The sequence below is a fragment of the Stegostoma tigrinum genome, chromosome 24, assembly GCF_030684315.1.
Source record: "Stegostoma tigrinum isolate sSteTig4 chromosome 24, sSteTig4.hap1, whole genome shotgun sequence".
Classification (NCBI taxonomy): Eukaryota; Metazoa; Chordata; class Chondrichthyes; order Orectolobiformes; family Stegostomatidae; genus Stegostoma; species Stegostoma tigrinum.
Window position 1 is genome coordinate 2,339,185 of NC_081377.1, and position 13,343 is coordinate 2,352,527.

The 13,343-nt window shown below is 41.9% G+C and overlaps 1 protein-coding gene across 2 annotated transcripts in view; it reads right to left on the minus strand.

Annotated features, from left to right (window-relative positions):
- LOC125464974 (stromal membrane-associated protein 2-like) overlaps window positions 1-13,343 on the minus strand; it is a 64,348-nt gene that overhangs the window by 11,094 nt on the left and 39,911 nt on the right. Inside the window, exons 4-8 of one of the 2 annotated variants that reach the window (XM_048557964.2) lie at window positions 11,533-11,611; window positions 10,031-10,111; window positions 9,329-9,410; window positions 6,605-6,732; window positions 4,089-4,236 (exon numbers count right to left, since the gene is read on the minus strand). In XM_048557964.2, coding sequence (XP_048413921.1) covers window positions 4,089-4,236; window positions 6,605-6,732; window positions 9,329-9,410; window positions 10,031-10,111; window positions 11,533-11,611 — 518 coding nt within the window. Of the gene's footprint in view, window positions 1-4,088; window positions 4,240-6,604; window positions 6,733-9,328; window positions 9,411-10,030; window positions 10,112-11,532; window positions 11,612-13,343 lie in introns of both variants that reach the window. The other variant, XM_048557963.2, reaches the window with a different exon arrangement.

Consider the following 13,343-nt stretch of genomic DNA (forward strand, 5'->3'; position numbering starts at 1 on the left):
TCTAAGCATATCCACGTTTTCAAAGAACCAACACAATAGTGTTGCACATTTGTGTGGTTCTAAATAAATCTCCTTTAACCATCAATGAGGAACAGAATTCGAAATCACCGTCTGTTATGTCTAATCACTACCTGACTCACTAACAAAAACTTTACACTGAGAATCCTACACTAAATCATCATGCCCTCAATCTGTCACAGTGCAAATCACAGCACATTGTGCAGCTCAGATGTTAAGGGGGCTGCGCCATTCACACCATTAAATGCTATCACAGCTCCAGTTTAGCAGAAGCACTCTGCTAAAAGCATCAGTGAAAACACAGAACTGGAGATGGGAACGAAAGCCTGGAGTGAGTTGAATAAAGAAAGCAGGCTTCTCACTGGAGCTGAGAAATTGGACCCAAACTGTCACATGTATACAAAGATTTCAGCCTCATTGTTGGGTTGAAAGAAACAGAATATAGATGCAGGAGTAAGCCACTCGGCCCTTCAGGCCTGTACCACCATTTAGATTAAAATCCCTACAGTGTGGAAACAGGGCCTTTGGCCCAACAAGTCCACACCGTCCCTTGCAGCATCCCACCCAGACCCATCCCCCTATAACCAACACACCCCTGAACACTATGGGCAATTTAGCATGGTCAATCCACCTAGCCTGCACATCTATGGACTGTGGGAACACTCAGAGGAAACCCACGCAGACACAGGGAGAATGTGCAAACTCCACACAGACAGTCGTCCGAGGCTGGAATTGAACCCGGGTCCCTGGCACTGTGAGGCAGCAGTGCTAACCATTGAGCCACCATGCCACCCATTTAATACGAACTTGGCTGATCATGCAATTTCAGTATCCTACTTCTGCTTTCTCTCCATATCTTCTGATTCCTTAAGCCACAAGACCATGTCTAGCTCCCTCTTGAATATAATTAACGAACTGGCCCCAACAGCTTTCTGTGGTACAGAATTCCACAGGTTCACAACTCTATGTGAACAAGTTTTTCTTCGTCTCAGTTCTGAATGGCTTACCCCTTATTTCTTGGGCTGTGAGCCCCAGTTCTGGACTTGTCCAACATTGGGAATATTTTTCCCGCAACTAGCCTGTCCAGTTCCATCAGGTTTTCTGTATGTTGCAATGAGTTTCCCCATCATTCTACTACATTCCAATGAGTACAAGACGAGTTGATCTTATCTTTCATATGTTACTCCTGCCATGCTGGGAATCATCTGGTGAACTTTCGCTGGACTCCCCCAAGAGCAAAAATATCTTTCTGCAGACTAGGAGACCATAACTGCACACAATACTCAAGGTGTGGCCTCACCAAGGCCCTGTACAACTGCAGCAAGACATCCTTACTCTGATACTCATATCCTCTCGTTATGAAGGCCAACATGCCATTAGCTTTCTTCATGGCCTGCTCCACTTGCATGTCAACATTAGGCGACTGTTCCACCATGACACTCAGGTCTCAGTGCATTTCATCTTCTCCTAAACTGCCTTTTCATGTTCAGGTAATAATCTGCCTTCCTGTTTTTGCCACCACAGTGGATAATCTCACATTTATCCACATTATATTGCATTTGCCAAGAATCTGTCCACTCAGCCAGTCTGTCCCAGTCACCTTGCAGCCTCTTAGCATTCTCCCACCCAGCTTAGTGTCATCTGCTAATTTGGAGATAGTGCATTCAATTCCTTTGTCCAAATCGTTAATGTATGTTATGAACAGTTGGGGTCCCAACACTGAACCCAGCAGTACCCCATTCATCACTGCCTGTCACTCTGAAAAGGATCTGTTTATTCCAACTCTTTGGTCGTATAGGTTACCTCTGCCAATCAGTTCTCTATCCGTGTTCATACATTACCTCCAATACCATGAGCTTTAATTTTGCTTACTAATCTCAAGATGGGGGATAAACAAACAGAACACTGAACCATGAGACAGAGCAGCAGAAATAGGCCAGCTGGCTGTTCGTATTTGCTCCACTATCTATGATCATGGCTGGTGATAATCCTCAATTCCACTTTCCTGCCCTTTCCCCAGAACCCTCTAAATCTGTCTATCTCAGCCTTGACAACCCTATGTGATAAATAATTCCAGAGATTCATTACACTCAGAAAAAATTTCTCATCTTAGAGTGACCCCTTCTTTTAAGAATATGCCCTCTGATTCTATACAAGGGGAAAACAACATTCTCATATCTACCCTGTTTAGGTCCCTAAGAATCTTATCTCTTTCAATAACATGACCCCTGATTCTTCGAAACCATGAGTACAGGCCCAACATACCCAACATCTCCTGAGAAGTAAATTCTTTCCTACCCATCATTTACCCAGTGAATCTTCACTGGGCTGCCGTCAATGCCAGTAAATCTTTCATTAGATAAAAGGGGCCCAAAATTATTCACAGTATTCCAGTTGTGATCTGACTGGTATCTTGTATAGTTTTAGAAAATCTTCCTTACTTTTATATTTCATTTCCTTTGAAGTAACAGTTAACATTCCGTTTGCCTTCCCTCCTACCTGATCTTATAGGCTACCTTTTTTGAGATTATTTTGTCAAAGGCCCAAAAATCCCTGGACTGCAGCTTTCTGTCGACTTTCTCCATTTAAATAGTATTCAGCTTTTCTTCCTTCCTGCCAAAGTGCATGACATTACATTTTCCCACATTATATTCCATCTGCCAAAATTTTGCTCATTTGCTTAACTTGTTCTTTGGGTTCCATGGTAAGCTGGACAGATGGATACAGAACTGGCTTAGTTATAGAAAACAAAGTATCGACAGAAGGATGTTTTTCAGATTTGAGGTCTGTGACCAGTCATGTTCTGTAGGGATCACTACTATTGCTTGTAATATACAATAAATGGTTTGGAGGAGAATGTAGGTGGCCTGATTAGTACATTTGCAGACAACAAAGCTTGGTGGACAGTGAGGAGGATTGTTCGAGGATACAGTAAGACACAGATAGGCTGAATACTTGGGTGGAGAAATGGCTGATGGAGTTTAATCCGAAAAAATGCAAGGTGATGTATTTTGGGAAATCTAATGCACAAAGGAAGTGTACAGTAAATGGAATCAAAATACAAGGAGATCTAGGCATACAGGTCCACAGTTCCTTGAAAGTGGCAACACAAGTGGATATGATGGTCAAGAAAGTATGCTTGCCTTTATCGGTCAGGGTGTAAAGTATAAAAATTAGCAAGTCATGTTGTAGCTGTATTGAACTTTAGTTCAGCAACATTTAGAATATTGTGTACAGGTCTGGTCACACGCTGCCAGAAGGATGTGGGGACTTTGGAGAGGGTACAGAAACAGTGTACCAGGATATTGCCTAGTTTGGAGGCTATTAGTGATGAAGTGAGATTGGGCAAACTTGGTAAGTTTTCACTTGAATTTCAAAAGGTTGAGGTGTGACCTGATACATGTTTACAAAATGATGAGAGGCAGAGATGGAATGGACAGTAAAAGGCTTTCCCCAGGAAAGAGATGTCAGTTACTAGGGTGCATCGGTTTAAGGTAGAAAGGGGTAGGTGTAAAGAAGATGTGTGAAGCAAGTTTCACTTACACAGAGGGTAGTAAGTGCCTAGAATGTGCTGCCAGAGAGGTGATGGGGGCAGACACAATAGCAACAATTAAGTGGCATCTTGACAGATATATGAAGAGGCATAGAACAGTGCCACACTTAGATTATAGCACTTAAATCAGGTTTGCAAAGTGCTTCTGGAAGCCTGATTTGATTTGATCAATTATTGCATTTTGAATTAGGAAACTCAACACGGGAAGGGAGGCAGGAGCTGTTGGCACCATAGGCAAGTAACTTTCCAGTGTATTCTTTGTGGGCCTGATGGAACTGGATGGCTCCTATTTGATTGTCAGCAAACATTCAGCAACCATCCCCAAACCACCAAGTCCTAATTTCTGTCGATTAAGAGTATTATCCTAAGGATCCCTGGGAATGGTCTGTTATTTCTGCACCAGAAACCACAAATTTATCATACTGGTCTACACAAAGGATCAACAGGATATCCATTTCTCCTTTGATCCTGTGCCCCCTCCTTATAAAGATTTGGGGCTAGAAGTTTAGTGCTATACCTTGAGTAGGAACTTGGGTCTGTGACCCATAAAGTGACAGAATGGAGTCCTTCGAAAGCTGCTTCTTTCCAGAATCCTCTGGTTTCAGACTGGGCTCAGCAAAGAGGTTCAGATTTTCAGCTCCTTCCTGTGGAGTTGAGGCCAACACCTGCTAAACAACATTGAAATCTTTATTGTGACAATCACATTCATTGAAGATTTTCCTTTAGAAGTTACTGTCTACGACAGATTTACATCACTTACATTCAAAATTTTATGGTAGCTATGTAGGCAAAAACATTCACTAGAATGGGTGCTCTGCCACCATGGTCACGCTGATAATACTTATGCCACTGAGTCCTTTTCACACAGAGCCTTAGTGGAGCTAAAAACAGAACACTGCTGTACAAAGGCTTGGTATACTATCATGATGGGGCAACAATGGTGACTTAGCAAAACATTGTGATTGTAGAATCATGGAACTCTACAGTGTGGAAGCAGGACATTCAACCCACTGAATTTGCAAAAGACACTCCAAACAGCATTCTACCCCGACCTATTGCCCTACGCTTTCCCTGCATTTCTCATGGTCAATCCACTTAACTTATTCATCGTTGGACACCATGAGCAATAGAATATGGTCAATCCATCTAACCTGCAAATATTTGGATTGTGGGAGGAAGCCCAAGTAGTACAAGACAGAACGTGCAAATTCCACACAGAGAGTCACCCAAAGCAGGAACTGAATCTGGGTCCCTGACATTAAGAGGCAACAGTGCTCACCACTGAGCCACCATGTCGCCTTGATCATTTTGTTTTCTGATGTAGTAGAGTGATCGCATCAATTTTGCTGTATTTAAATGAGCACATTTCTCTCTCTCATTATTAACTGTCATAACCTTGACTGTTGTCAGCATGAAGCAGAATTCTTTCTCCAATACTAGTGCTGGACCAGGTAACTTACTATGGCTTTGGACTCGCACTAATCTTAGGTTTGAGTTCCACGTACAACAGGAGCCACTAGTAACCAATCCAAGCGGCTACTGGTGTGAGCATAAACAATTCTCACAGACTGTTGCTGTGGATTTGGTGGGACAGAGAGAAGTGGAGCCACAACTAAGATGGTCCTATTCTCACCTCAGAAACAGTACAGATGCTGCCAGACCTGCTGAGCTTTTCCAGCAACTTCTGTTTTTGCTTCAAAAGTCACATGTACTATCAACAGGGCTGGCAAACATCTTGCATTATGTGGTAATCTTCAGGAATGTACTATTGGTTCATACACTGCTGGTGGTAAACTAGGAAAAAATTCTTCATACTGGCAGTTTGTGCCTTTATACTTGCACTGCTTACAGGTCAGAGATAAGCCTGAATTTCTGACAAGAACTCAAAATAATAACAATTTTATCGCTTGCAAAAGTGCACATGAAAAATGAATAGAAGATAACATGTCATTGTAAAAACTCCCAAGTTTATCAAAGTAATTGTAAGCTGCAACATTTTACACGGCTTCTGGCATCCTACCCAATACTGAGAGCATTTGTTTCTATTTATTTTCATTATTTTAGCACCTGTGTCACGTTTTCTACTTTGCTCCAGTTTCAATTCGACTTGGGATCTGATCAATAGTCCAACTGGTTAACAGAGGACGTCATTACCCAGAATACACAGCACGCTGGAAAAACACTGTTTGAAAGCAAAGTGACGTGCAACTATAGAAGGATTAGGTGACACATTTAATAATTGGTTCAAAAGTTCCACACATAATATGAGGATGTGTATTCATAATTTAATAATAAATGATTTTGCAAGCAAGATCCAAATTTGTAGATGAAAAATCAGCTGTGATATTAGTTTGAGTTTCCGGGAAAGCTGCTGTTTTGCCACTTTGCAATGAGATGCACAACAAAAGTGCTGGCACTGTGCCACCTAGTGGTGGTGTTCACAATAAATGCAAGATAAAAAGAAGTGTAGAGCTGGATGAACACAGCAGGCCAAGCAGCATCTTAGGAGCAGAACCTAAGATGCTGCTTGGCCTGCTGTGTTCATCCAGCTCTATACCTTGTTATCTCGGATTCTCCAGCATCTGCAGTTCTTATTATCCCACAATAAATGCAGCCTTGAACTAAAGGCACAGGCTGTTGTTGATACAAAGCGGAATCTGCCCAAAGCACCAACGGGATGTACCTCTTTCAGATACTGGGATTCTCAAAAAGCTCCAGTACTTTGTTATGAATTCAATGGAGTTAATTCAGTGCATGTCTCCTGCTCTTTATTTGTCTCTTTACTCAGATGCTCAGACGTTATTTTGTGAACTGTAAGCTATTATATAACAGTAGGATATGGATCTATTCTAAGGGCATTGGAAGGCTCAATAAAGGAGTAAAGTATCTCCACTCGCAACTGAATTATATCCTTATCTTGGCCTAGAACCCCAATATTGGACCTTCTCAATTAAGTCTGCAATTCACTCAACAAATGTCCTACACACTAGGATTTAGTGCCCAGCCCTGCACACTCAAAATCTCAGTACTTACTGTGTTTGGGAAAGAGCTCGAGTCAGGCAGTGGATTAGACACCATGGGTCCAAAGAGGTCCAGATCACCAGATGGTGCTGTGTTCACGCATGTGGTCCCATTGGAGGTAGGAGCTGCTGCAGGAGCATCTGCGGAACAAAACGTTAGAAAATTTAGAACAGCAGTCATTCTCTAATCAAACACCTTCATACTGGGCAAATTTTACTCAAGCAAACCCATGAAAAAATATCAAACGTACAAAGGAGTACTTAGAATTAAACAGAAACGTGGAACAGAGGGATTACTGCATAAATTACTGTTGATCATGAATTCAAAGTGATGCAAACATACATAGGAAATAGATGGATTAGGCCATTCGGCCTTCAAGCTTGCTCCAGCTAGATCATGGCTGATCATCTATTTCAAGGCCAATATCCTGCACTATCCTCATTGATAATTTCCATAGAGTTCCTCAGGGTAATGTCCTAGGCCCAACCGTCTTCAACGGTTCCATTAATGTCCTTCCCTCCATCGTAAGATCAGAAGTGAGACTGGTCACTAATGATTGCATTATGTTCACCATTATTTGCGACTCCATAGATACTGAAGTAATCAATTCAAAAGCAACAGGACCTGGACAATATTGAGGCTTGGGTTGACAAGCGGCAAGTAACATTTGTCTCACATAAATGCCACCACCAATAAGAGACAATCTAAACACTACTCCTTAACATTGCAGTGTTACCATCACTGAATCTCCCACTTATTAATGTCCTTAGGGTTACCATGGGCCAGAAATTCAACTGGACTTGCCACATAAACAGTGGCTACAAGAGCAGATCCGAGGCTAGGAATACTAGTAACTCACCTCCTAACTCCCCAAAGCCTGCCCACCATCTACTAGGCAGAAGCTACAGGTTACAGATTATGGTTGAATACAACTCTGCATCTGGTGAGAGCACATAGTTCCTTCTGGATGCTCAGCTTTGAGTTGCTATATCCCCTTTGACACAGTGGTAGCAGTACATACCAGAACGGAGGGTATCCTAAATATGACAATGGAGCTGTGCAGTGGTCACCGCTAACAATATTGTCATGGTCAGATGAATGTGTCACAGATAGATTGATGAGGACATACAATTTTCCCTCTTTTTGGTTTCCTCACTAACTATTGTAGGCCTAATCTAGTAGCTATGTCCTTTAAGATTCGGCCATGTCAGGTAACAGTGGTGTTACAAAGCCACTCCTGGTGACAGAGATAGAAATCCCCCACCCAACCCTCGGTCACTGACTATACTCTCAGTGTTTTTACTCTAACCGTAAAGGAGTACTAGTTTGCCAGTTGAGGGAGGATGGTAGGTGGTAATTCGGAGGTTTTCTTGCCCATGTTTGACTGGATGCTATGAGACTTCATAGGGCCAAGGGTCAATATTGAAGACTGCCAGGAGGAGCTAATCCTTGCTAACAATATGTTATTTTACACCATTTCTGGCGCACCTGTCCTGTTCGTGTAACAGGATATACCCAGAGATGGTGGTGTTGTCTGGGGTACTGGCTGTAAGGGAACATTCTGTGCTTCTTCTTGATTAGTTAATTGGACAGCTCTCACCATTTTAGCATTATCTCCCAGATATTAGTAAGGAAGACTTTGCAGAGTCGACAGGGCTGCACCATTATTGTTCCAGTTCCTTAATCTGTGCTGGTTGGATAGAACTGGCTGACTTGCTAGCCATTTCAGAGGAGATTTAAGAGTCAACCATATTGTTGTGGATCTGGACTCCCATGTAGGTCAGATAAAGCGATAAAAGATTTTCCTTCCCTAAGGGCGGGTGTGAACCAAATGGGTTTTTTTGTAAAACAACCTGTCATGCTCCTGACATTAATAATGTTAAATACACTTTACAAATATTTCATTGGCTGGCACATGCTTTATGACTTCTGGTTTTGTGAAACATTCCGTAAAAAGAAAAACCTCCTTTCTGTTTCCTACTGGACTTAAGACAACCCAATTAGATGATGATCTAATATTTCTCATGGTTACATGCTGATTGTGTAGTTTTTTTATAAGGGAAGTGGAATACGGCATGAGCTTTTATGGTGATATGTTAGATAACTCTCAATTTAGAAGAACTGTACATTAGTTTATCAAAAATGGGGAATGAATGTGAGAAGAAATGTAGACACAGAGCTTGTGTGACTAGCAGAGAACTGAGCAGAGAAAAGGATCAGAGTCCAGATTGTGGGATGGGGGGAAAACAACAAACAGGGTGTGGTGCAGCTGATTACTTTGTCAGGCCACTGAATAACAGCAACAACAACCTGGTTGTAACCACGACGCCACCCCTCAGTGAAAATAGAATGGGGGGAATGGGAAACTCAAGTTACAAAAAGAAGCTTCAGAATAGAACTTGTATTGAGCCTTGGGGCTTTGATAAATGAATACTCCATTCTTCAAAAGTTCATCACCAGCCCAGCCTCTGCTCAGAACTCTCAGACTACATAACATCAATGAACAGTTCTGAGCTTCAAGGTCCCCAGAGAAGGAAATAAGTTCTGATCTTAGGATTTAAAGAGCTGCAAAGAATTTCACTGACACTGTATTTGGATCAGAATGCCACATGCATGTAATCTTAGCAAATTAAGCAACACTACAGAGAAGAACATGAAGATAAATGGCATAGGTAATGGCTGCTGTACGACCATAAAGAGACAGAGCTTTAACAGCCTAAGGATACTTGTTCTTACCTAGTCCCAGCAGGTCAATCACTGGGCCAGCAGGTGTTGAAGGGCTTGTTTTCACTTGTTGTTGTTCATCCTTTTTTGGTGGCTTTATCGGGAAAACACAGAATTCAAAGCAGCTCATTACAAGTCACCAGAGGCAAGCTTAAAACTACAACATCTGAACTGCTCCACTTGCCGGACTTGAACCTTGGCAGACACACAGCATAGGCTAAATAACTTGTTCTTACAGAAGGTCACTAACAAAATATTAATTGTCTCTCGAGCTAAAAATACTGCCAGAACTTTCTAATTGTATGCCAAATAAATAGCTCTAGAGCAGGGGGAAATCAACGCTTGGACTGGGAGCTGCACATTTGCTCCAATTATTTCCAGCAGTTGTCATCAGGCTGGGTTAATTTATTGCACCAGAGAGGTTTGTTATAAACACTTTCAAGAGAGAGATCTATTCTGAAATGCTCCGTTTTACTCCTGGTCTTACCATTATGTTTCAATGGGAGGTTACATTTTAGACTTTCTCACCCGAAGATTCACAGGTTTTGCTCAAACTATTCAGTGAGCTTCCAAAATGGTTCTGCACCAGACTGCACGATCCTTTCATTGAGCGCATATTTTCCAATCAGAGAATAAAACAACTTGATGCAGTTTGATCATCCTCATTCATTCCCCTCAGTTTGAGCTAAGGGTACAGACAAAATATACACTCACCACTTTCACTTTTTCAAAGATCACTGGTGCAGTTTTGGTCTCCTTTGCTTCATCCTCTTTCTTCCATTTATTATTTTCTTTCTGGAGGAGAAAAGCTGAAAGTTTAAGCAGACTGGGGGAGGAATCAGAAAACTGCATCCAAACTACAATACCATTAAATATGAAGTCTCTGGGCAGGTAGCACCCAAATAGATATGCCCTTCAATCAGACCTTTGTGAATCTCGTGGAATCCAAACAACTTTGGATTATTGCAACTTCTTGGTTTCCCAAACATCAGAAATGCATCTGAATGCCTCCACTGCTTTCAAGGCATTGGACAAAGCTGTCTTTTTTCTGAGGAGGAATCAGAAGCCCATTTTAGAGCTAAAAAAGCCAGAAAAGAAGAACAACCATTTGGAACTGTTTGCAAGTCCTATACAATGAAGCGGGGCCAAACACAAGACAACAAATGGTTCTTATGGCATGAAACTAGAATATCGTGTCTATCAAAAACACAAATCAGCAAATATATCCAAGGGACTCAGCTGTCGGAGAGACATTGATGAAATTGTCTCGTCTATGCTAGCTTTCAGCGTCCATTAATAAAGCCCATCACCCCATATTATTTGCTAGTCACTCTCAATATGCCCTTCCACATTCAATGACTAGAAGCCGATGCCCTCTACACACACTTTAGCATTCCCTTGCCACATTGATATTGCCTGCCTTTGTTCCGTGACCAGAATTTATCACTGCCTACTGTCTGTATTATATTCCACCTGCTTCATGTCCACCCAATCTGTTAGCCTATTTATAACTGGAAATAGTTACTTACACAGTGTGATTTACCTGTTGGTGTAGGAGGATGACAAATTTACTTAATGGTGGTAAGGGAAAAAACTATTTATTGTACATGCATTAGACACTTACATGGAGAGTACATCTCCCAACTTTCCATCTAACCCACACCCCTGCCCCGTCACACACAACCATGTAACCTCCATCTGACTGAATGTACGTCACAGTTCTGCAACTTTCCACAGCACTTTTTTTTTGCAACAGTTCTAAGAAAACCAACACAGCCCTAAACTTAGCAACAATGCAGATAGATTCATCTACACAACATGAACTATGGAGTCTTTAGAGTTTCTGTGAGCAATGAACCAGAGATGCTTTCATAGAAATTGCAGGCAGTAAACATTTTGGTAGCAGAACAAGCTGCTCCACAAAAGTACGAATCAGATACGGATACATATACAGCATTAATTAGACAATGATTCAAAGGGCAAAGTGCCAACATTCCAGATCACGGCATGCACATCTTCATTCCAAATCCAAAAGCCTTCACTAGTTTCAATGAAATCGAGGAAATTTGAGAGTTCTCCAGGTGATGGTGGAAAGACTGTTATCCCAGCATATGGCCTCAGAATTCCATTAATGAGCTTGAAACTCCACCCAACCTTGCACTCTGAATATGCTTTGCAAAATTTCCACCTTAGGTGACAAGAGAAGAACTACTCACCCTGAAAGCAGCAATGTTAATACTTTTATCAAAATATTTCTTCTTTTCATATTTGTCTCTAATAAAGCTCTCTACTGCTCTGAGCAACAAGTTAAGGTATAATTTGAAAAAAACACAAGTGAATTTCACCAATACTCTAGAGAGCAAAATAGGAAAATAGTTGCTGCAGCAATACAGACATGAGTTGCGTGTCTTGGTCCTGGAAGCATCCTGAAACAGCTGACTCGCAAAGCTGAAACTTCCAATGGTGATTATTAACTGTCTGGAATCTTAAGACACCCCCAACTTAGAGTTAGAGTCAGAGACTTTAGAAAGTTCTGATGTACGTCGCTTAGTAGTTATCTAGAAAATGCTGGAGGAGTTGTTCTAATTGCTGGATAGTTATTAAACTAACCTCAAACCTCCCATATCCAACTGAGTACCAGCACTCCCATCAAGCCTCCCATTTAAAAATCATTTGAACAGGTGCATGAATAGAAGTTTGGAGACATATGAACCAAACACAGGCAATTGGGCCTAGTCAGTTTAGCATACCTGGTTGGCATGTACGAGTTGAACCAGAGTCCATTTCCGTGCTGTAGGACTCTATGGCCCAAACAACCTATGCCTTGCCTCGAACCACTTCTCCGGACCTGAACCTCCATCACGATCTCTTTGTCACCCTAATCTGAGCACAAACTTTACCTTGTACTCCATACTAACCAAGCTCCACTCACTCAATTTGCCTTGACCTACCCTACACCCTCAACATCTAACCTGCCACCTACCTCCTTACGACTTATGACACTCATTTACACTCATTCACCAGAAATTACAAAAGAGGCAGCAGATAGATTCTTCAAAACAAGGAGTTCACCACAACGAGGTTATGGCACAGAAGAGGCCTCAGGAAGACTGGTCTTGTAGAATGACAGGAAAAGCTTGAAGGGCTGAATGTCTCACTCTTGCTCCTATTTCTTTATGTCTTTATTAAATAACATCGAACATTACAATAAGAACTAAGCACAGTCAAAATTAGTCAGAAGTTCCACTGCTTCCCTTTATGCACTCACAGCCTCACAACCATTATAGTGAGCAGGCCATTCAGCCCATGTGGCTGCACCAGTTCTACTACCTACAGCCAAACTCCTGCCTTTCCATAAATCTCTAGACAGCACTTCTTTCCAAACAACCATCCAGTGCTCCCTTGCATGCCTCAGTTGAATCTGCCTCCACCATATTTCCAGGCCGTGCATTCCATACACTAACTACTCTGAGAGAAGAATCTTTTTCTCACGTCACCCTTCCTACATTTGCACATCACCTTAAATCCAAGCGCTCTAACTCATTTTTCCTTATCTTTTTCTTTTGATAGGGAGCAACTTCCTCCTGTCAACTCTACCCAGTCCATTCACAAATTTGAAAACCTCAATCAGATCTCCTTGGTCTACTTCTCACCGAGGAAAAACGTCAGAATTTCTTCAATCTATCCTCATAATTGAAGCTCCTCGCTCCTGGGAGTTCTCATTAGTAGGGGGGCACCTCCACAATCTTTAGCAAACTTGGGGTGGAGAGTCCTAGCACGATCTATTCTGTGCTACATTGAGGTTTAGAGAGAAGTTGTGATGGAAGCATTCATGGCTGAATAAAGCCCTGAGAGGGGTTCTTGAATCATTGTGGTCTATATACAGTAAGTACATCTACACTTCTCTAAGGGAGTGAATTCCAGGATTTTGACCCAGCAAGAGCGAAGGAATGGTGATATAGTTCCAATTCTGGATAGTGAGTGGCTTGGAGGGGAACAGGAAGCTGATTGTGTTCCCACAAACCTG